We start from the raw sequence: 24,536 nt of genomic DNA, 5'->3' as shown, positions 1-24,536 counted from the left end.
ATGTTTGAAGGAAAAAAGGCCTTATTTTGTTGGCAATTTCTCAAAGTATGACTAAAAGAAGCAAAAATGGCAAAACACCAGCAGTTATTTAATCTAGAAGAACGGTAGCTCACTATTCTCAGTATGTTTCACATTTTTTCACAATGAGAAGTTATCTAACATGCTAAAAACGTTCTGTATGACAGGTAGCACACAGCCTCCCAGCCATGCTAATGACAGCATTCTGATCCTCCTTGCTTTCCCATCATTTGTCCCCTTGACCCCAACGCTGGGATAAAGACTGAAGAAATAGGATGTGACATACCTGTAGTAGCAGTGGCTAAAGAGACAAGATTCTTTCTTAGCATATCATAGAGGGGGCTGTTAAAGAGAGAACATAAAAAATTCATCTCAAATACCACTCTGAAGTTATCAGCCATATTGATAATTTTCCATTAAATATTACATGGATTTCTTAAAATGCTATCTCCCCAATTTTTCTATAAGGTAAAAAGAGAGAGAATCTTTTTCCCAGAATAGATTTTTTTAAAAATTAGCCAAATATTAAGACATTTAATGCATAGGCCCTTGTCTTACTTTGCCCCCGTTAAAAAAACTATTAACTGGATACAGAAGGCAAGCTGCTGCTTGCAGAGCCTCTATCCCATATGGGAGCACTGGTTCAAATCCAGCTTCCAACCCAGCTCTCTGCTAATGCAGCCTGGGAAAGCAGCAGGTTAGGTCCCTGCCAGCCACATGGGATGCTCAGATGGAGTTCCAGGCTCCCAGCTTCAGCCTGGCCTCTCCCGGTCATGGATACCATTTGGGGAGATAACCAGAGGATGGAAGATCTCTGTCTCTTGCTCACTCTCTCTATAACTTTGCCTTTCAAATAAAGGAAAGCAAGAGAGAGAGAGAGAGAGAACACACAGTGTGATTTCTGAATTTCTAATTAGTTTTTAACTGTATAAAAGATATGAAAGTCACCACAGATCGGTCAGATTAGCTCTGGTGATTCTTACAAGGCTAATCATCACCCTCACACTGCCTAGCAATTTTTCATTTCACTCATCAGCTCAATCTCCCTCTAGTAGTTATTTCATACAATTCCAAACAAGCCACATCAAGCTCCCTCCTTACCTTGACCTCAAACTGAAGCTATCCTCCCACTAATGCCTCTAATCCAGTGTCCTTCATCCTTCAGTCCAAATTTTACTTCCACAAGGAGCCCTTCCTGGCCCCACACACTCTCCAGCCCACCCACTCCCTGTGCCAGGCACCTCTCGTTTCTGCAGCACTTACGCTCTAATTTTACCACATACTGGTAATGATCACACATTCTGGTGTGATGATTTGATTAAGATGGAGAAGGTCATCTTCTATCTTATCTACTCTGTAAGCTCCACAAAACCAGAGGCTGTGTTGCTCACAATACTCCTGCTGTATCACAGGCTACCTCACATCAGCTCGGCTCTTAAACATGTGTTGACTGATAGCACCATTAATAACCTCGAGGGATGAAGTGGACAGCTATAAGTACCCAAGAAGGTAAGCAACGCCTTGCTTTTTACCTTGGATCTTTCACAGAGAAGCTCTGCCGTCCTAGAAGCTCTCCCAAAAGATCTCCACCACAATACACCATATGCTGCTCCTGCTGATCATAAAGCTGCTTCACCATTATATACTGGCCTAGATAGTGCATAACCTGCATAGAAACAAAACTGCATGAAGCCATCTATCTAGCTGTTACCAAGACCACAAATTATCAGCAACTGAAGTAAATCGGTATGGCAGAAAAAGACCACTTAGAAGGTCGTCAGTGCTATGCAAGGGGTCCTACAACAAAGAAGCTGTTCCTGACTAACGAGTGTTCACCCACTTAGGATCTTTGGGCCAGTAACAGACCAGACATTCTAGCTCAGACATGCACTGATCTGGAGCTGGCACTGTGGCGTAGTGGGTGAAGCCTCCACCTGCGATACCAGCATCCCATATGGCCGCTGGTACGGGTCCCGGGTGCTCCTCTTCTGATCCAGCTCTCTGCTATAGCCTGGGAAAGCAGCAGATGATAGCTTAAGTGCTTGGGCATGCCCTGCACCTGCAAGGGAGACCCAGAAGAAGCTCCTGGCTTTGGATCGGCCCACTGCAGCCATGTGAGGAGTGAATCAGCAGATGCAAGATGTCTTTCTGTCTGTAACTCTACCTCTCAAATAAATAAACAAAATCTTTTTTTAAAAAAATGTACTGCTCTGACAATGAGAAAAAATGGTAATTTACCTAGTATCCCCTTAAAAGTCTTCTCACCAGTCCAAATGAAGGGAAATATTCTACTAGTAGTGATATACTCTGTCTGGGTCATAAGAATTTCTCCAGGGCAGGGGTTTGATGCAGCAGTTAAGACACCACTTGGGATGCTGGCATCCTGTAAGAGTGCCTAGGTTCAAGTCATGGCTCTGTCTCTGATTCAGCTTCTTGCTAATAAGCATCCTAGGAGGTAGCAAATGATGGCTCAAGTTCTCAGGTTCCTGCCACCCACACGGGAGACACAGATGGAGTTCTGGGCTCCTGGGAATGAACCAGCAGATAGAAGACCTCCCTCTTTATCTTGCTACCTTTCAAATAAAATGAAGATAAATTTTTTAAAAGTTTTTAAAAAATCCCAAGTCCAAGGGCACATAAACAATTTACCAAAGACTTTCATTTTCATTTTTTATTTGAAAGACAGAAAGAGAGATGGAGAAAACAGAGAGAAATCCTCTACCCACCACTTCACTCCCCAAAGTACTTGAACCATCATCTGCTGCTTCTCAGGGTGAGCATTAACAGGAATCGTCATGGGAAGAGGAGTAGCCAGGACTTGAATCAGGCACTCTGATAGAGAATGCCGGCATACCAAGCAGCAACATAACTGCCATGCCAAACACCTTCCCCTGTACAATGTTTAAAAATCTATCATCGCTGTAAGTTCAAGAAACAGAACTGTGTTTATCAAGTAACAGTTTAGTCTATCTGGTTTTTCTCATAGAGTTCACAAAATGGAAGAGAATATGAACAAGTTTATGATTCAAAACTTGAAAATGATCTACCATGGGGTAGGAGTTTAATCTACTCCTTAAGCCCCAGTTAGGATATCCATGTGCAACATCGGACACCCAGCTCTCATTCCTGATTCCATCTTCCTGCTGTGCAAACGCTAGGAAGCCTTGGTGACGACGGCTCAAGTAGCTCAACCCCTCCGACCCCTGTGGGACTGAGTTCTCAGCCACCAGCTTTGGACTGGTCCAGCCCCAGCTGTCGGCGGCATTTGGGGAGTAAATCTGCAGATCAGAAAGATCTCCCTGTCTCTTTCTTTCAAATAAATTTAATTAATTAATTAAAATAACAAAAATGTAGATTTCCTAGAAAAATCTGAAATGCCTTCAAATTTGTTCCCTTGAGAAGTCTAATAGCTCAGAAATAAGGCAGTGCCGATAGGTATGAAGCTTTTAAGAAAAATTTTTTTAAAAAGGGGGTTGATAATTTTGTTTCCTCTGTTTAGGAAGGCTTTGATACTACCCTACTAAATGCAAACAGTTCAGACAGATTAACATTTTAATACTTAGTCTGTTCCACTTAAAAATTCAATTTGTTTTTGCTTAAAAAAAACTTCAGAAGCTAAGTAAGTTATTTAAATGCATAAGTGTTTACAATAACTCACAGTGCTTGGAAGAGAGTATCTGACAGATTTATAATGAAAAACTACTACATTTAATTCTTGCCTGGCAGCATATCTTCTAAGTCACAATGTCATTTTTTAATCTGTACACGTTTTGCATTTTAACTCTAGAACAATGTATTCATGGTTAATTGTGTTTTTTTATAACTACTTTGAAAGGAACTCTAAAGGAAACAGGAAGTTCAACTTGACAGTCTAAAACAGAACAGAAGTTGCCCTTCTAGTACTTCTCAGCATTAAAACTTCCTTTCTTAGGCCTGATTTCAGAACTACTTATTTGCTGGCTTCCATTTCTCAACTGTTCTTAAAACTGAGAGTTTGGAGCTGGTGTTGTGGCACAGTGGCTTAAGCTACCACCAGCATCCTATAAGGGTGTTGGTTTGAGTGCCAGCTGCTAAACTTCTTATCCAGCTCCCTGCTCATCTGCCTGGGAAAGCAGTGGCAGATGGCCCAAGTGCTTGTGACCTGTCACCCATGTGGAAGACCTGGATGGAGGTCCAGGCTCCTGACCTTAGCCTGGCTCAGCCCCAGCTGTTGCAGCCATTTGGAGAGTGAACCAGGAGATAGGAGATCTATCTTTCTGTGCCTCTCCTTCTCTCTGTAACTCTTTTAAATAAATAAATAAATAAATACATAATCTTTTAAAAAGCAAAACAAAACAGTTTTTCTTGATGCCTTACCTCTTTAACAGTGAACATTTCACCTTGTGCACCTGCTGCCTGCAAGATCTTCAAAAGCGGCAGTTTTGGTCGTACCTGATGTAAACATAAAATAAGCCTGATATTTGCATTTCAACTAAATTAGTTTCTGAAAGCCTATGGAACAAGAATCTCCTGAAATGCTTAAAAAAAAAATCCCTGGAATTACTTAACATCAAATTATGCATAACTGTCCAATGCAAAATATAACTACAAATGATCAAAGTGTTACTTGCTGCCTTCCTGAAAAAATCATTTATCAAAGAGCGCTTCACACCTATTAGGGTGGCAGTAATAAAAATTTTTTTTAAGTAAAATAAGCGTTAGTAAAGACACAGAAATTGGAACCCCTGTACTTCCCTGCTGGTGGGAAAGTAAGGTGGTGTCACTGTGGTGGAAACAGTCTGGCAGCTCCTGATAAAGGCTTGTGACCCAGTCATTCTGTTTCAAGGAACATACCCAAAAGAACTGAAGGTTGGGACCAAACTAAGCATTTGTACACCAATGTTCATAGCTGCATTATTCACAGACAGCCAGAAGATGGGGACAACCTACATGTCCATCAGTAACAGACACATAAACTGCTAGCCACCTTGACTCTGCTGTGTGCAGTGCCAGGATCCCATATGGGCACCAGGTCCAAGTCCTGGCTATTCTGCTTCCGATCCAGCTCCCTGCTAATGGCCTGGGAAGGCAGCAGATGCCTCAAGTCCTTGGGCCCCTGCACCCACGTGGGAGGCCTGGAAGAAGCTTCTGGCTTTGGCCTGGTTCAGCCCTAGCCATTGCAGCCATTTACAGAGTAAACCAGCAGATGGAAGATCTTTCTCTCTCTCCCTTAACTTTTTCAAGTAAGTAAGTAAATAAATCTTTATTAAAAAAAGATACAGAAAGATAAATAATCATAGTTTGAATTTTCTATAAGAATACAATTGCTTATTTTAAAATGATTTTTTTAAAGATTTATTTATTAATTTGAAAGACAGAGTTACACAGAGAGGAGAGGCAGAGAAAAAGGGAGAGAGGTCTTCCACCCGACGGTTCACTCCCCAATTGGCCACAACAGCTGGAGCTGCACCAATCCAAAGCCAGGAGCCAGGAGCTTTTTCTGGGTCTCCCACATGGGTGCAGGGGCCCAAAGACTTGGGCCATCTTCTACTGCTTTCCCAGGCCATAGCAGAGAGCTGGATCGGTAGTAGGGCAGCCAGGTCTCAAAGCGGTGCCCATATAGGATGCCGGCGCTTCGGCCAGGGCGTTAACCCACTGTGCCACAGCACCGGCCCCTAAAATTGATTTTTTTTTTTTTTGACAGGCAGAGTGGACAGTGAGAGAGAGAAACAGAGAGAAAGGTCTTCCTTTGCCGTTGGTTCACCCTCCAATGGCCGCCACAGTTGGCGCGCTGCGGCCAGTGCACCACGCAGATCCGATGGCAGGAGCCAGGTGCTTCTCCTGGTCTCCCATGGGTGCAGGGCCCAAGCACTTGGGCCATCCTCCACTGCACTCCCTGGCCACAGCAGAGAGCTGGCCTGGAAGAGGGGTAACCGGGACAGAATCCGGCGCCCAGACCGGGACTAGAACCTGGTGTGCCGGCGCCGCAAGGCGGAGGATTAGCCTAGTGAGCCGCGGTGCCGGCCCTAAAATTGATTTTTAAAGCAAGCAAACTAACTATAACAATGTGAGGGACATACAAAACAAACTTACCTAACTTGGCCCCAAACTCTCCGCTAGCCACCTATACCCAAAATCATGCCATTGTGCAGGATATGCCACTTTCGACAGTCTGAAACCTCCAAATATTTAGTCAACGATCAACTCAAATATCTAAGTGTTGGTACCATTTGCCCATTTCCCTAAAGTAACATATAGTCATGTTTGTTTTGTATAAAATCTAAGTAAATGAAGTCAGCTACATGCCTCAATTCAATTCAAAAATAAAGAAACCAGAAGTGCCCAGTAATGATTTACCTGGTTGATTCGTTCTGTAGAGATCCCGCAAGCACTCTCGGATGTTGAACACTGGGCAGAAGTGGAAAGTGATGTCATTTTGGCAGTGAAGAAATCGCAGCCTGTGTGTAAAACTAAAAGGAAAAAAATACATACAATCTTTTCTTAATGAAAAATTCCCTATAGCATTTACAAGTAAGAGCCAGCAGAAGTAAAAACACAGGGCCAGTGCTGCGGTGCTGGCATCCAATAAGGGCGCTGGTTCTCCATAGCCAATGGTTCAAGTCCCAGCTGCTCCACTTCCGATCCAGCTCCTTGCTGATATGCCTGGGAAAGCAGCTGAGGATGGCTCCAAGTACCTGGGGCCCCGAACCCACGTGGGAAACCTGGAAGAAGCTCCTGGCTTCAGCCTGGTCCAGCGCCAGCTGTTGTAGCCATTTGGGGAGTCAATCTCTCTCTCCAACTCTGCCTTTCAAATACATAAATAAATCTTAAAGAAAAAACAGACACATGGATTGAAGTACCCTACACAAATACAACAAACTCATGCTAAACTTCTTCATATCTCCTGTCCCTCTATAGTTCAGATCCTGCAAAAAGCTGAATTAAAAGAATCATCTATGCTTCTCTCAGGTGAAGCCCAAAAGAGAAACAGGTTCGGGCATGTTCCAGCTTTCGGGCATGTTCATGCTAATGAGTGAACTGTTTTTGCAGAAAGTCAAATTTACAGCCGGTGCTTCCCAGTGGCTATCAGTCCCTCACTCATCCTGTCTGGGGGAAGCAGTGCTTGCAAGCGCCCTCTAGAAGACATCTGCAGGGCTGGAGAATGAACAAGGGAAACACACTTGGGAGTTACAACAGCTTTAAAATGTGCCAACCCCAAAAGGAACAGAGCGACCAAAGACCTGCCAAATAGGCCCAACTGAGATGGTTATATATCATCAGGATAAAGATGCAGCCTGAATTGAAACACATGTTTAAAATTTTTCTTTTAAACTTCAAGATGCAATGACTTTTGAACAGCCCTTGTCCTGACTGTTGAGGAACAATTTGTGTGTGTGTGCAAATTGTTGAACTCTTTACTTAGTATAGAGTTGGTCTTCTGTGCATAAAGTTAATTGAAAATGGATCTTAGTGGAGAATGGGACTGGAAATGGGAGAGGGAGCAGGAGGAGAGGTGGGAGTATGGGTGGGAGGGTGGGAAGAATCACTATATTCCTAAGTTGTGCTTACGAAATGCATAAAGTTTGTAATCCTTAAATAAAAGGCTTCTTTTTTTAAGATTTATTTGCTTTACTTGAAAGTCAGTTACACAGAGACAGAAGGAGAGGTGGAAAGGCAGAGAGGCAGAGAGGCAGAGAGGCAGAGAGACAGAGAGAGAGAGAGAGAGGGAGGGAGAGAGAGAGAGTGTTTTCCATCCGCTGGTTCACTCCTCAACTGGCCGCAACGGCCAGAGCTGAGCCGATCCAAAGCCAGGAGCCAGGAGCTTTTTCCAGGTCTCCCACGTGAGAGGGGCCCAAGGACCTGGGCCATTTTCTACTGCTTTCCCAGGCCATAGCAGAGAGCTGGATCAGAAATGGAGCAGCCAGGACTCGAACCTGGCCCATATGGGATGCCGGCATCGCAGGCCGCCTGCCCCAAATAAAAGGTTTCTTTGGGAAAAAAAATAACCATAACAGCATGTAAAAACATTTCTTTCTTTTTAAAAAAAAGGCTCAAAAAAAAAAGTTCCAGAGAGGAAAATAATTTTTTTAAATAAATTTCCTTATGTTGGGGCCGGCTGGTGCTGTGGCGCACTGGTTTAAAGCCCTGGCCTACAGCACCAGCATCCCATAATGGGTCCCAGTTCGAGTCCCAGCTGCTCCTCTTTAGATACAGCTCTATGCTATGGTCTGGGAAAACAGTACAAACTGGCCCAAGTGCTCCGGCCCCTGAATCCGTGTGGGAGACCCGGAAGCAGCTCCTGGCTCCTGGCTTCGGATCAGCTCAGGTCTGGTGGTTGTAGTCATTCAGGGAGTGAACCAGCAGAATGGAAGACCTCTCTCTCTGAGGCTCTACCTCTCTCTGTAACTCTTTCAAATAAATAAAATAAACCTTAAAAAAAAAAAAAAGATGAACTAGAATAGGTGGTAAAGATGCACAGAGCACACTCTACCACATACATAGACAAATCCATTTAATAACCAAATAGTCCTAGGATGTAGTTACTATTCTCATCTTTATTTTACAGATGATATCAAAGCCCAGAGAAGTTATCTGCCCAAGATCATGCAGTTAGTACATTGCTGGAGTCAGGATTCAAACCGAGAGTCTGAAGTCCCCATTTAGCAACATTTTTCCCATTAGATCTCAAGTGCACAGAATTCATCACAATACTTTCATTAAAGACATTCTCACTGCTTATCCACACATGACCCATTTCTACTTAAGAATCCACAAACTGACTCTTAAAATCATCTATATTTAACCATAACGCCCCCAACTCATTCCCCTGCCTCCTTAGATCAACCTGAATCTTACATTTCCATTCCCTTGCTTTCCTTTTCTGCATTTTACTGCATCACAACAGATTCCTAGAAAGTCTGTATTTTCAATTGCATGTAACTTAAAAAAAGCAGCAAGCATACAACCAGGAAGCTGGGAACTCACTCCAGGTCTCCCAAGTGGATTGCAAGGATCCAGCTACCTGAACCATCACCACTGCCTTGGGAAAGTGTGCTTTAGGAGGACGCTGGAATCGGGAAGAGCTGGGACTATAACCCAGGTACTCCAATAACGGACAAAGATATCCCAAATAGCATCCCAACTGCTAGGCCAAACACCCATTCCCCACTGATCATATTTTCATTACATACAAGCATGTTCCTTGGGATTTTCAATGAAATTAACTAAATACACAAATTGTTTTCTAATCCATATACATGGTACATTCTTCTATTTATTGAGAACTTTCTTAATAAAGAATCATTTTCCCTTCAACGTCCTCACACATCTGTGCTAGGTTTCTTGGGGGGGGGGGGGGTTGTTTATTTATTTTCTGAAAGGCAGAGTGACAGAGAGAGAGCTTCCATCAACTGGTTCACCTCCAACATGGCCACAGCAGCCAAGTCAAAGCCAGGAGCCAGGAGCCAGGAACTCCATCTGACTCCATCTGTCTCCCACGTGAGTGGCAGGAGCCCAAGCACTTGGGACATCTTCCACTGCTTTCCCAGGCACATTAACAAGAACCTGGATCAGAAACAAAGCAGCCAGGACTCAAACCAGCACTCCAAAATGATGTGCCAGTGTCCCAAGTGGTAGGTTAACCTGCTGCACAGCAACGCTAGCCCCTAGATTTAATTTAAAGCTGATATTCTAATACTGCTATAATACCTTTCAATTATTTTTTGACGTTTTTCACAGTAAACTCTTTAAACGTTTATTTTTATTCATTTGAAAGGCAGAGCGAAGGAAGGAAGGAGAGACAGAAATATCTTCCATTCTCTGGTTCACTCCCCAAAAGCCCACCAACAGCCAGGCTGGGCCACGGTGACAGCAGGAGCCACAGGCTCCATCTAAGTCTCCCACACAGATGGCAAGGACCCAAATACGTGAGCCTCATCCATCAGCAGGCAGCTAGGACTCAAATCAGCCCTCAGATAAGATACGGGATGTGGCCATCTTAAGCAGTGGTTTAACCTTATGTGCCACGCCTACCCACTTAATTATGTTTTTAAGCTGTTTTCGCAGATGTTGAGAAATACAAATGACTTTCATTAATCTTCCATCTGGTCACCTTGCTAAACCCACAGTTATTTCTAATAATTGGATTGTAATCCTGGCTTTTCCACGTAAATAACCATGTCATATTTAACAAGATTTTATTTCCTCCTTTCCAATTCTTATGTCTCAATATTTGTCTACTTTTCTTACTGATACAAGTTCTTCTTGTCAGTTATCAATCCGATGTTGAATACATACACCATCTTTGTCTTCCACTTTAAAGGGAAGGTTTCTAATGTTACCCCTTTATAACGCGGAGGGTTTTTTGTTGTTGTTTTTGCTTTTGTGTGTGTGTTTGAGAATCAGAGGGCAAGAGCTTCCCTCTGTTGGGTCACTCACCAAATGTCTGCAGCTGAGCCAAAGTAGGGCCCAACGAACTCAACTCAGGTCTCCCCCATGGGCAGTAGGAAGTCAGTTTCTTAAGCCCTCACCTGCCTTCCAGGGTCTGCACAGCTGACAGCAGGAGTCAGGACTGGAATCAGTGTGGAACCAGGGCACTGCTGCAGAATGTGGAGGTCTCAACTGCTCTGCTGTATCCCTAGTCCTGCTCTATTTTCTGACAGCTATTCCCTAGCAGCTTAGAAAGGTTCCATCTCCTTACTACAGGTAAACTGCAAAAATTGATTTATAAATCACTTGTCTTTATTAATGTAACAAACCTTGAATTTCACTTTTGAATCTTCTAAGTACTTGCACACTTCTCAGATAAACCCAACTTGATTTTTATATATATATATATATATTTATTTATTTTATTGATTTGAAAGAGTTACAGAGAGGTCGAGACAGAGAGGTCTTCCATCCGATGGTTCAATCCCCAGACGGCCACAACGGCCAGAGCTGCGCCGATCCGAAGCCAGGAGACAGGAGCCTGCTCCAGGTCTCCCAAACGGGTGCAGGGGCCCAAAGACTTGGGCCATCTTCTACTGCTATCCTAGGCCACAGCAGAGAGCTGGATCGGAAGAGGAGCCGCTGGGACTAGAACCAGTGCCCATATGGGATGCTGGCACTTCAGATCAGGGCATTAATCCACTGCGCCACAGAGCTGGCCCTGATTTTTATATATTATCTTTTTCTAAGCACTGTTACTTTGGATTTGCTAGTACTTAGTGTAAGGTTTAAAAATCTATATTAAGCAAAAAGGGTCTTCATTTACAGTGTCCCTTTTTTTATTTAGGTAGGATCTTAAAGTTACATAGGCTTCAAAAAAGAAATTGTGGAATGGTCCTTATTTTCCTAATTGCACAAAATAAAGTCTACAAACTTAGTATTTTTGGTTTTTGAAATATCTGTAGAACTCACCTGTAAAATTTATAGCCTACTGCTTTCTTTGTGGGAAGATTTTTAACCATCCTTCAACTTCTTTACTAGGTATTATTCAAGCTTTTTATTTTTTCTTCTACTTATCTTTGTGTAGATTCATCCTCCTTTTCACTCATGATTTGCTTTACTCTATCTTCTCTGCTCTCTTGACCAACTTTTTAGAGGTTGTCCACCTTTTTCAAAAAAAAAAAAAAAAGACTTGTGGCTTTGACTCTCTCTCTCTACTGTACCTTTGTTTTAACAATTACTCTTATTTTGGGGCCAGTGCTGTGGCACAACAGGTTAAAGCCTCAGCCTGCAGCACTAGCATCCCATATGAGAACCGGCTGGAGTCCCAGCTGCTCCACTTCCGATCCAGCTCTCTGCTATGGCCTGGGAAAGCAGTAAAAGATGGCCCAAGTGCTTGGGCCCCTGCACCTGCGTGGGAGACTCGGAAAAAGCTCCTGGCTTCGGACTGGCTCAGCTCCAGCCACTGTGGCCTTCTGGGGAGTGAACCAGTGGATGGAAGACCTCTTTCTCTTTCTCTCTGTAACTTTCTTTCAAATAAATATTTTTAAAAGATTGCTCATGTTTATTACTTCTTTGTTCAAACTTACTCTGCTCATTGTTAAGTTGTACAGTTAGCTTATTCTTCTTTTACAATATTTAAGGATACAAATCCCCCAAAACTATTTTTGACTCAGCCCACAGGTTTTGATAGTTCATTTTTAAATTTCCGTAATTCTTGAAATGCACAACTTAAATGGCTATGCCCATACATGCTGTATTTTTGAAACTTGTTTCTGAGATTAACTTCTGACCTAGCTATAGTGTGGTGTGATCATCCTCTGCATGAAACCTCATCTGAGAGACTGACAAGGTTTTCCACATAGTCCAGCAGATGATCAATTCTGCAATAACTCCATGTGAGCCTGCTGGTTCCTCAAAATCCAATACTTCCTTGCTAATCTGTCAGCTTGACCTAAATCAAGAGATGGTGAATTTGTCTACTTATCCCAGGGCAGTCCTATCAATTTTGCTGCATATATTTAAGACCTTTAGAGCTATTCATACTTTCAACTGCTGTACTTTCATAAACTGTCATGTAACTTCCCATCCCAGTTAAGACAGTCTATCTGCAGCGTATTTTACTTTCCATTGGTATGACCACAAGTTTTCTTTGGATAGAATTCATGTTTCCAAGGATGTCTTCTCTCAAAATTTTCATTTCATAGCTTGCCATGTCCCTAGAAACGTGATATACCACTCGTAAAAACCATGTACCTGGGGCTGGTGCTGTGGCGTAGTGGGGAAAGCTGCCAACTGCAGTGCCAGCATCTCATATAGGTGCCGGTTCAAGTCCCGGCTGCCCCACTTCCAATCCAGCTCTCTGCTGTGACCTGGGAAAGCAGTAGAAGATGGCCCAGGTCCTTGGGCCCCTGTACCCGTGTGGGAGACCCGGAAGAAGCTCCTGGCTCCTGATCGGTGCAGCTCTCACCGTTGTGGCCAATTGGGGAGTGAACCAGTAGATGGAAGACCTCTTTTTCTGTCTCTCCTTCTGTGTAACTCTGACTTCCAAATAAATAAATCTTTTTTAAAAAAAAAAGTACCTGAATGGCAGATTTGGGCTGATGTGAAGCCAGGAGCTTCTTCTCGGTCTACCACACAGGTTCAGGGGCCCAAGCACTTGGGCCATCTTCTACTGCTTTCCCAGGCTAGGGACATTAGCAGGGAGCTTGACTGGAAGAGGAGCAGGCGGGACATGAACCGGCCCCCACATGGGATGCCAGCACTGCAGGCTGCGACGTAACCAGGTATTGCACAGCACCAGCCCCTAGGCTTCATCTTAATGTCATTACTTTCTTAAGGAACTACACCCATCACCCTGCCATGAAGACCTTCACACACCACCTGGGCTTTAAACGCTTAGATTTTTCTTGCTTTTTTTTAAATTTGCCTTCGCCTTTAAGAGAATAAATAATATCGGCCGGCGCCGCGGCTCACTAGGTTAATCCTCCGCCTTGCGGCGCCGGCACACCGGGTTCTAGTCCCGGTCGGGGCACCGATCCTGTCCCGGTTGCCCCTCTTCCAGGCCAGCTCTCTGCTGTGGCCAGGGAGTGTAGTGGAGGATGGCCCAAGTCCTTGGGTCCTGCACCCCATGGGAGACCAGGAGAAGCACCTGGCTCCTGCCATCGGAACAGCGCGGTGCGCCGGCCGCAGCGCGCCAACTGTGGCGGCCATTGGAGGGTGAACCAACGGCAAAAGGAAGACCTTTCTCTCTGTCTCTCTCTCACTGTCCACTCTGCCTGTCAAAAAAAATAAATAAATAAATAAAAAGAGAATAAATAATATCAAGGACACTGATTCTCCTTTATTTCATGCAACTTTTAATCACTGAATTAACTTAAATCACTGGATTTAAGTACCTCATCTTGCAGTGCCTTCAATGTAACCTTTCCTGTTACAAAGCTTCCAAAACCCCAGGTACCTGAGTATTTTTATCACGCCCTTGTACTTAAATGCATGTGGTTGGCTATACAATTCTGGGTTGCCCTTCAATACTCTGAAAACAGTTTTCTTCCATTTAGTAAGGCTGTCGAAAACTGTGATGTCAATTCAGTCTGTGTTTGTTTTTAAGATTTATTTATTTGAAGGGCAGAGTTACAAAGAGAGGGAGATACAGAGGTCAATCTTCCACCCACTAGTTCACTCCCCAATTGGCCCCAACAGCTTGGTTTGTGCCAGGCTGAAATCAGGAGTCAGGAGCTTCATCCGGGTCTCCCACATGGATTTGCGTGTGGGGGCCCAAGCACTTGGCCATCTTCTGCTTTTCCAGACACTTTAGCGGGGAGCAGGATCAGAAGCTGGACAGCCAGATGCTCATATAAAATGATGACATCACAGGCAGGGGATTAGCCCACTGAGCCACATTGCTGGCCCTATCAATTCAGTTTTGCTCCTTTGTAGGTGAGCTTTTCTGAGGCTCCATTTTCTTCTGCGTTGCCATCCATCCTTTAGAATGGACCTAGTTTTCCTAATCTCATCTTCAGCACTCCTAAGCATCCTTTCAATCTGAGGTCTTACCTATTTTTTCCTTTTTTATTCTAAAAGAGAGAACCATTTCACTATTTCTTCAAGTACTTCTCCCTTGGCACTTTTCTTTTCCTAAGACTTCCCTCACTCAGACGTGAGGCCCTCTCCTTAGCTCTCGGCTTGACTCTTGTACCTTCTTGGCTCTGGGAGGCTTTTCTGATTCCTCAGCTGTATCCATTCTGTTATTTACCCCATCTGTGTGGTTCTTTATTTCAACGACTGTATTTTCATGCCTAATATCTGGTTCTCTCAGCCTCCACTCATGCTCATTCTTATTTCAAATTGCTAACACCTCCCCTCATTTCTTTTAGGTTGATTATCAGTCTACCTTTAAACTCTTGATCCATCTGCTCTAACACTTCTGTTCCAATGAAGCCTTTATTTTATTTTTTCCCTTAAAATACCGTGCTCTTCAGTTCTCCTACTTATCTTCCCCAGAGACAGCTGCCATGACAATCAAAACACATGGAGGAAATTCCGGACTCCAGCGTCTATCAGCCCCAGTGGGATGTCAAGTGGGAAATGTGCATGAAAGCGGAATGCCCAAGCACTGGAAAAACCACCAGCATGTCCCACCCACACTCTACTCAGATCAGGGCTTTCCCCTTTGTTCCTGAGGGATGGAAGCGGCTTTTTTCTCAACTTCTCCCAAGTATGGATTTCCGTAATGCCCTGACTTACACTTACGGAGAGTGGACCAGGACGCTGTATCACAGGTACTCTGGAGTAATTAAAGACCGGGAGAAACAGTATTCCCACAGCTACCTTCCCCCACGCCTTCGTCCTCTACAGCTCTGCCTGGCCCACTCTGCTTCCAGGGCCGGCCTCCCCCCACCACTCCATTTATTCCTCTCAGTATTTTCCATCCGTACTTCCTCCAGGGATGACTCTGGGGGAGGGAGCCAGCAGTCATGGTAGTTCAGCATCTTGGTAAGAATAAGAACTGGGCTGGCGCCGTGGCTTAACAGGCCAATCCTCCACCTTGCGGTGCCGGCACACCGGGTTCTAGTCCCGGTTGCCCCTCTTCCAGGCCAGCTCTCTGCTATGGCCCGGGAAGGCAGTGGAGGATGGCCCAAGTCCTTGGGCCCTGCACCCGCATTGGAGACCAGGAGAAGCACCTGGCTCCTGCCTTCGGCTCAGCACAATGCGCCGGCCGCAGCGGCCATTGGAGGATGAACCAATGGCAAAAAGGAAGACCTTTCTCTCTCTCTATCTCACTATTCACTCTGCCTGTCCGGGAAAAAAAAAAAAAAAAGAATAAGAACTGACCATTTGCAGCTTGAAGAATTTAAACCACAATACGGGTTTAACACCAAGTAGAAAGTGTTGTGCCATTAAAAAGATGTAATTTAAGGGCCACGAAAGCTCAGAGAAGAAAAAATTACTTTTGAATACAAGGCAAAGGAGGAATGGGAGGGAGCGGGGACAGCAGTGTAGATTTTTAAGTGGGAAAACACAGGAAAGAATGAACAAAGGCACTGTTCCACGGTATCTGTAAGATAAGTATGACAGCCTTTGAATTTAAAGCAGCACTTTCTCCCTTTTCCATGTGGAACCCCATTTAATACAACCGGGTTGGGAATTGCTACCCACTTTTTAAAAGAGAAAACGGAATAACAAATAGCACGTCAAATCTACGCTCTTTTCCGGGAGCTGCACACTGATGACATTCAGTCGCTCAAGCCAGTCAGGAGCTGCCCGTGATCTCTTTCTTCCAGGTTATCACTCTCATCACCAAATCTTGTAGATTTTAACTCCTCAATCACTTAGGACCCCCTCCCCTCCAAAGTGTTACTTCTTGCCTGGATCACTGCACCATACTCTAAACTGGTCTTTCTAACTCACTCCAATCTCAACAGTAAAGCCAGAGGAATTACAGACAGAAACGCCTACAGCTGTGTGCAGCCTCGCTCAGCAGCCTGCTGCCTGTGCTCCGAGGACAGCACGCCTCTCGGCCCAGCCTGCACCGCTCTCCTAGCTCACGGCGCCTCAGCCACCTGGCTCTTCGGGTGCCTCAGAGGTTTTGCTTCCTGCTTCAGGGTCTCTGCACACATTGTGCCTCCATCTGTAGCACCGTCAGTTTCGTAGAACCCTGATCCATCCTAAACCTTCAAGTCCCAAGTGAATGTCACTTCTTCACCAGAAGCTGAATCAACTTGGGGGCAGGGGAAGAGTTTAAAATACATGAGCAGGCACAGCACCTGACCCGCCCCGGTCAACAAAAGACTGTGTTTCACAATCATGTATTTCCTGATATGAAGCAACAGGAAGTAACCAACAGCACCTATTAAGTATTCTTGACCAAAAACTGAAAAGAATGAATCTGGATCTAACTACTGACACGTGTACAGAGAAAGAGAGGGCAGGGGAATGAGTAAACGATACTAAAAGGAGGCAACAGGGCAGGTGCTTGGCACCTGCATCCCATACCAAAGTGCCTGCATGCACCCTGGGAGGCAGCAGGACATGGCTCAAGTACTCGGGTCCTTGCCACCCACCTGGGACTCCTGGATTGAGCCCTGGGCTCCTGGCTTCCATCTGGCCCAGCCTAGCTTTTGCATTTGGGGAGTGAACCACCAGATGAAAGATCTGTTTGCCTTTCAAATAAAAAATAAACAAAGGCAATTAGCCAAATCCAGACTGTAGGAGACTCTACAACATGAAGTAGGACTGTTCTAAAGACTAAGAAAACAATATGTAGACATTATTTCAATCCTGATTCAAACCATTTGTGAAATGCCATTTTTTTCAACAGTTTAGAAATTGAGTTCTGTACCAGATATTAGATAATTACTAAACTGTTAATAGCCATAGAAAGGCATTGTGGTAATTCTTAAAAAACATCACTGAGTTTTTAAGTCTCTTAACCTTTTATTGATTTAAAGGTAAAATGACATCTGTAAAATGCTTTAAAATATTATAATTTGCAATAGACAGATTTTAGTTACCTTACTGAATGGCACACAACAAATCTGGAAGAAATCACACAGAAATTCTATTTGTATCTCATAGATCCTGAAATATCCCAGTTACATCAAACCAATCATCACTCATTGCTCTGGATTTCTGGAGATTTCTTTTTCCAGTTAATAACAAAGCCAACGGCTGAGAATAGACAGCTGAAAATAATTTGCCTGATTTTAAATGCATGAAGTTCTTTAAAAAATATATATGTATATAATCCTGGGGCTGGCACTGTAGCTTAGTGGGTAGAGCCGCTGCCTTAAGTGCCAGCATCCTACATGGTCACCAGTTAGATTCCCGGCTGCTCCACTTCTGATCCAGCTCTCTGCTATGGCCTGGGAAAGCAGTGGAAGATGGTCGGAGTCCTTGGGCCTCTGCACCATCTGGGAGAACCAGGAAGAAGCTCCTGGCTTCGGGCTGGCACAACTCCGGCCAGTTGCGGCCATTTGGAGAGTGAGCCAGCTGATGGAAGACCTCTCTGCCTTTGCCTCTCTGTAACATTGACTTTCAAATAAACAAAATCTTAAAAAAAAATCCTGAAGGAGGGGCCAGAGTTGTGGTACAGTGGGTAAAAGCCACAGGCATCCATATAGGCGCCAGTTCCAGACCTGGCTGCTCCATTTCCAATCCGGCTCCCTACTAACATGCCTGGGAAAGCAGTAGAAGATGTTCCAATGCTTGGGCCCCTGCAACCACGTGGGAGACCTGGAAGAAGCTCCAGGCTCCAGGCTCCAGACTCCAGGCTCCAGGCTCTGGCCTGGCCCAGCTCCAGCCACTGTGGCCATTTGGGGAGTGAGCCAGCAGATGGAAGCAGACTCTCCCTCCCTTTCTAACTCTGCCTTTTAAATAAATAAATCTTTTTTTTTTTTTTTTTTTTTTGACAGGCAGAGTGGACAGTGAGAGAGAGAGACAGAGAGAAAGGTCTTCCTTTACCGTTGGTTCACCAGCGGTGCGCTGCGGCCAACGCACCGCGCTGATCCGAAGCCAGGAGTCAGGTGCTTCTCCTGGTCTCCCATGCGGGTGCAGGGCCCAAGGACTTGGGCCATCCTCCGCTGCACTCCCTGGCCACAGCAGAGAGCTGGACTGGAAGAGGTTCACTCCCCATTGCCTACACAGCCAGGAGTCAGGAACTCCAACTCAGTCTGCCACGTCGGTAGCAAGGATCCAAGTATGAACCATCACCTGCTCAGGATGTGAATTAGCAGGAAACTGGAACTGGGAAAAGGGGACTTGCTTGTCACTGGGATATGGAATGCTGGTGTCCTAACCAGTCAAATCTACCCAACCTCTAAGCTCTTCTTACCTTTCTTTGCTTGCTCTCATACGGATGTATTTTCTGGTAAGAGTCTAAGGATGAAAAAGAAGCCAATCCCACCCCTCCTTCTAAAATATAACAGAACTAGGAATACCCAGTGCATGCCAAAATACCCTGGCTTTTCAGGGCATTTGAACAAAGGACTCTCCTACACGGCCCAACAGAGGTGATTCAGGAATGGGGGGGGGGGTGGCCCAGAACACATCACCCCAAATAAGACTGAGATAAGACTGAGGAGACCAGAATGCACCATCCCAAAATACACTTTTTTGGCCAAGCTTTTTATTTTTTAATTCGTTTCTAACACATTCAATATGGTTCAGTATGGCTTATAAATACAATTCTGAGAACATGATGATATTCCCTCCTCCCTCCCTCCTCTTTTGAGCTGGTTTTTCTGAGAAACTGCAGATGTAAGAACAGTTCTGGGAGCTGGCGCTGTGGCATAGAGGGTAAAGCCGCCGCCTGCAGGGCTGGCATCCCATATGGGCGGTGGTTAAGTCTCAGCTGCTCCACTTCCCATCCAGCTCTCTGCTATGGCCTAGGAAAACAGTAGAAGATGGCCCAAGTGAACCAGCAGATGGAAGACTCTCTCTCTCTCTCTCTGCCTCTCTTTAACTCTGCCTTTCAAATAAATAAATCTTAAAAAAAAAAAAAAAAAAAAAAAAGCTCTGAAAAGCTATCCTTCTATAAAATAAATTTACATCTATAAAAGAAATCTCTACCTCTCAAAATTCTGAAAATTTATTTTAAAAACTACATTATATTCCTGTTTTTATGAGTATCCTATAGTGGGATGAAATCAGTGAAGAAAGTTATTCAATTCTCAAAGATAATGAATGGTTTTGTTAAAATATTTTTATTTAAAGCATAGTGACAGAGAAAAGCAAGGAGAGGGTAAAAGAAGTCTTCTATCCACTGGTTCACTCCCCAAATGCTCACAACCGCCAGGGCTGGGCCAGGACCAAGCCAGGAGCCATGAACTCCATCCTGTTCTCCAATGTGGGTGGCAGGAATCCAAGCCATTGGGCCGTCTTCTGTTGCCCACCAAGACACATCAGCGGGAGGCTGAATGGGAAGCCAAGTAGCCAGAACCAGGCCCTAGTCTGGGAGGCAGGCATCTCAAGTAGGCTTAAAGCTCTGGGCCAGGGCGATTTCTACCCTAAACCTCATCTTCAAATCTCCATCTTTGAAGACAACTGTGATTTTTTTTTTCTAAGATTTAGTTATTTATCTGAAAGGCAGAGCCACAGAGAAGCAGAGGCAGAGAGAGGGAGGGAAAGGTCCTCCATCTGCTGGTTCACTCCGCAAATGGCTGCAACGGCTGGAGCTGTACTGATTCGAAATCAGGAGCCAGGAGCTTCTTCCAGGTCTCCCACGTGGGTGCAGGGGCCCAAGCACTTGGGCCATCTTCTACTGCTTTCCCAGGCCACAGCAGAGAGCGGGATCGCAAGTAGAGCAGCCGGGACTCGAACCGGTGCCCATGTGGGATGCCGGCACTACAGACCGGGGCTTTAACTTTAACTGATTTTAAAACTAAAATAAAACCTTCTCAACAGAATTTAGCAGAACCGATCATTCTTAACAATTTTTTAAAGGCCCAAGGACTTCTCTTAAAACACTACAGTTCTATTCTTTCGACTGGATACATGACAATAAGGAAAATAACTTTTTTCTTTGAAAAAGGAAGCTACTATTCAGATGTTGATATGGTTCTCACCAGAACTGCTACAGGTCAAAGGGTGAAATGTGTAGCAAAGGTGCACTCCAATGTTTAATTTGCAAAACAAGTCCGATATAACCTAAAAACCCACCAAGAAAATGTTGTACAACCCTGTAATCCAATACTATCCCAAGCCTTTACTTTTTTTTTTTTTAAGTGTTATACTTGTATGTATGCCTTTTGAAAAGCTGTCCGTGTTATCTGAAAAACGTGCGGTATCATAAATCACCCCCCTGTTAACAATGTGAGTGCGGGGGCGGGCGTCTGGCAGCTGCTAGTAACATGCTTCCGTCACCTCCGCACCGCAGCTGCCCGAGAACGCGGCCCTTGGGGGGCAGCAGGTGCCGGCTCCAGCACCGGGGTCGCCGCCACCCACGGGAGAGGCCAGGGCTGAGCACCCAGCCCCAGCAGGGGAGCGAGCCAGCAGCCGGAGCTCTCTGCCTTTCTTTAAAAATCCTTACTAAATAACGCGGGCGAGTCTGAGAGGACAGACCATCGGGGACAGCGTAGGGATGTGTAGCTCACATTCGCGCATTTCGCATCATAAAAAAAAAAAAAAAAAAAAAAGTAGTAAAAGTTGTGATCCGGACACTACTGTGACACAGAATGCTGTGTAAGAAGCGCTTTTAAACGAAAGCATCGTTTGCTGCCGGGAAACTTACACGCAGGAACAGTTAACACCCAAGGCTCCAGGCATCCCCGACAGACCCCGCTCCACACGGGGAGCCCCGAGGGAGGCAGCGGCGTTTTCCCGGGGTGTCGCTTCACAGCCGCCAATCTCGTGGGGGTGCAAGGGCTCCCGGGGGACCCATCCCCGCGCGCCAGCCCCCGCGGGCTTCGGGAGGTCCGCAGTGTGGCCCCAAAAGGAGCGTTTGTCACACACACCCCCCCCAGCGCCCGCGGGCAGGCGAGGGCTTCGCAGACTGGGCCATCTCGTCGCGACGCCCACGGCCCCCCAGGACGTCACGGCCCGGTGCGCCCCCGCCCCTCCCCGCCACAACGCCCCGAGCCCCCCAGCCCCCGCCCGCCCGACTCCGTCCTCCGCAGGCCGGCGACCAGCCGGCCGAAACCGCGCCGCGTCACAGCACCTCCATGTTCGCCTCCCGCCAGCCCTCGTCCCACAATCCTTTCCCCCACCCCGAGCCCTCCTTCCGCCCGGCGCCATCCGCTCTACGCCGCCACCCACGCCCGAAGCTCCTCCCGCTGTCTCCAACGCTCCGAGTCCCGCAGCACGGGCCGCACCGCCGCCTCCTCCCCACGCGGCCCGGCCTGCCCCCGGCCTCCGGCACCCCGCCGACAAAACCCCAGAGCCACACCTCACGGCCGCTCCATGGAGTCGCTCCCCCTCCGAGCCCGGGGGGGAGGGGTGGCAGCCGCACGTCCTACTGCCTGGGCAGCATTTTCAAACGGCGAGCAGGGAGGGCGCACTTCCGGCCTCTCACACGCGTCTCCCCCCGGAGCTTCCGGTGAGGAAGCCATAGAGGAGCAGGCCGAGAGCTAGAGAGGCTGAGCGCTCTACCATAGAGTAGGCCCTCGTCGGGGCAGAGAGTCGCGCGAGTCTGGCGGCCGGGAGGCGTGAGGTTCGGGGGGCTCTCGGGGTCCTGGGAGGCCAGAAAACTGGGGCGTGAGCCCGCTGAGCGCACAGTCAGAGGCAGGCGTCAACTGTTCGGGAAAACTAGGCTTCCTCTGGCCTCGCCGCGGTAGCTCGGCGTTCGTGCAGGGATGACCCTGCTCCGCCGCGGCGTCCCAGCCTTGTCAGAGCCCCCGGGGGTGGACGTGAACGAGTCGGGATCCGTGGTCCACGCCTAGAGAAAGACGAAGAGGGGACGGCGCTCCCCGAGCGTGGCCGCCCTTCAGCCTGCGCGGGGCCGGGGCCGCCGCCCCGGACACCTCGGGCCGTTCTCCCAGGCTGCGTCCGGGTGTGACGGCCTCGGTTCGCGTCGGGGAGCCGAGTCTTCCTCGCCCCAGTGCGGCCGCTGCCCGGTGCACTGGACGACAGGTTCCCACCCCCAGCCCCGGCACCGCGCCGGGCATCGTCCCCTGCTCGTCCTCTCGAAGATCTGGCTCCCAGACGTGCGTCGGTGCAGACCCACGCCGCGCAAAACCGGGCAGGGCCGCCTTCATCCGACTTGGCGCCTCGCTCCGCTCCTCCGTAGCCTCCGGAGTTCTGCAGAGGAGCCCAGAGTCCGCGCCTCCCGCACAGCCGTGCACACCTGGGGAGCCCAGAGTCCGCGCCTCCCGCACAGCCGTGCCCAGCGGGGGAGCCCGGAGTCCGCGCCTCCCGCACAGCCGTGCACAGCGGGGGAGCCCGGAGTCCGCGCCTCCCGCACAGCCATGCACACCTGGGGAGCCCAGAGTCCGCGCCTCCCGCGCAGCCGTGCACGGCGGGGGAGCCCAGAGTCCGCGCCTCCCGCACAGCCATGCACACCTGGGGAGCCCAGAGTCCGCGCCTCCCGCGCAGCCGTGCACGGCGGGGGAGCCCAGAGTCCGCGCCTCCGGCACAGCCGCATCTTTAAAATGGGGGGTGGGGGCTTCTTGGGTGAATCGCCGTTAGCTAGTCCCCTCTTCTCTCATGCAGGTACATTTTAAGAATGTCCTAACAGGAATTTAATTTGAAATAGCGTCTGGTCAGTTAAGTCCCCTTTGGTGCTCACACGTACACTAAAATTGGAACCGTACGAAGAATAGCACAGCCGCCGAGTGCGCATAACGCGCAAATTCGTGAAGCCTTCCATACTTAAAAAAAAAAGTTCCCTTTGTACTATCTCCTGGAGTTTTGAAATTATGACCTCATGGAGTTCAGAGTGTTTTTTAAGATCAACAAGAACTAACCCAGAAGATGCCAAAGCAAGTAAAACCTGCGGTGTCTAGAAGAGGAGACAGACCGGCCACATGGTGTGGTTAGTGCGGTGACTGATGACCCGCCTCCCTTGGGGTCAAGAGAGGTCAGCTCTCATTTTTACATTTTGCCAAATATTGAACAACGTTTTTTTAAAAAAATTTTTTTAAAGAATTACTTGAGAGGTGAAGTTACAGAGAGCAACACAATGGATGCAGGGACCCAAGCACTTGAGCCATCCTCCTCTGCTTTCCCAGGCATATCAGCAGGGAGCTGGATCAGAAGTGGAGCAGCCGGGACTGGAACCAGCTGCCAATATGGAATGCCATCTGCCTCAGGAGGAGGCTCAACCCACTATCCACAGTGCCGCCCAGGACAACATGTTTGTCTTCACTTAAAGCCTTGATAAATGTGTTGACCAGGACATGATTAGGAATAGAGCTTTTCCTAGTAGGATTGACACTGACTGCTAATCCATCCTGACGGTTGCTCTTAAACCATCAGTGGTCCCAGTTAGCATTTGGCAACATCTCTCCATCCTTTTCCAAGAATTTCATAAAACTTCACCTGTGACTGACTATAATAAACAATAAGTCATAACTATCGTATTTCTATCAATGTTACAGTCAAGTAACATTGCCAATAAATAAACAAACAAACCTAAAACTCCTAGGCAACTCTTGGTGATCATCACTTCCTTAAGACTTACACTTACAAACCATTGATTTTTTTAAAAATTTATTTATTTGAGATGTAGAGTTACAGTGAGATGGAGAGACAGACAGAAAGGTCTTCCATCATTGGTTCACTCCCCCAAATGGCTGCAACAGCTGGAGCTGCACCGATCTGAAGCCAAGAGCTAGCTGCTTCCTCCTGGCCTCCCATGCGGGTGCAGGGCCCAAGCACTTGGGCCATCCTCCACTGCTTTCCCAGGCCATAGCAGAGAGCTGGATTGGAAGAGGAGCAGCTGGGACTAGATCCGGTGTCCATATGGGATGCCAGCACCACAAGTGGAGGATTAACCTACTGCGCCAGGGCAGTGGCCCCCAAACCACTGATTTATTAAAAAGACAGGAAGTCTGGGTTCTAATCCAGCTATTTCTCTTTTTTTATTCTTTTGGATTTTTTAAAATTCTTTTGTTTTCATTTTATTTGAAAGAGAGGGGTCTTCAATCCACTGATTCACTCCCCCAAATGCCCACAAC

The 24,536-nt window shown here is 46.8% G+C and overlaps 1 protein-coding gene across 4 annotated transcripts in view; it reads right to left on the bottom strand.

Moving 5' to 3' along the window:
* Positions 1-21,947, bottom strand: part of MDM4 (MDM4 regulator of p53) — a 45,630-nt gene extending 23,683 nt beyond the window's left edge. The window contains exons 1-5 of one of the 4 annotated variants that reach the window (XM_062211660.1): positions 21,809-21,947; positions 6,355-6,467; positions 4,375-4,449; positions 1,551-1,684; positions 305-360 (exon numbers count right to left, since the gene is read on the bottom strand). In XM_062211660.1, coding sequence (XP_062067644.1) covers positions 305-360; positions 1,551-1,684; positions 4,375-4,449; positions 6,355-6,432 — 343 coding nt within the window. In that variant the 5' untranslated portion in view covers positions 6,433-6,467; positions 21,809-21,947. The remainder of the gene's footprint in view (positions 1-304; positions 361-1,550; positions 1,685-4,374; positions 4,450-6,354; positions 6,468-21,808) is intronic. The other 3 variants (XM_062211662.1, XM_062211661.1, XM_062211659.1) reach the window with 3 other exon arrangements.
* Positions 21,948-24,536: the final 2,589 nt, after the last annotated feature.

This window comes from Lepus europaeus, chromosome 14 (genome assembly GCF_033115175.1).
Source record: "Lepus europaeus isolate LE1 chromosome 14, mLepTim1.pri, whole genome shotgun sequence".
NCBI lineage: Eukaryota > Metazoa > Chordata > Mammalia > Lagomorpha > Leporidae > Lepus > Lepus europaeus.
The sequence above is the reverse complement of the archived record's forward strand: the minus strand, read 5'-3'. Positions and strand labels throughout refer to the sequence as shown.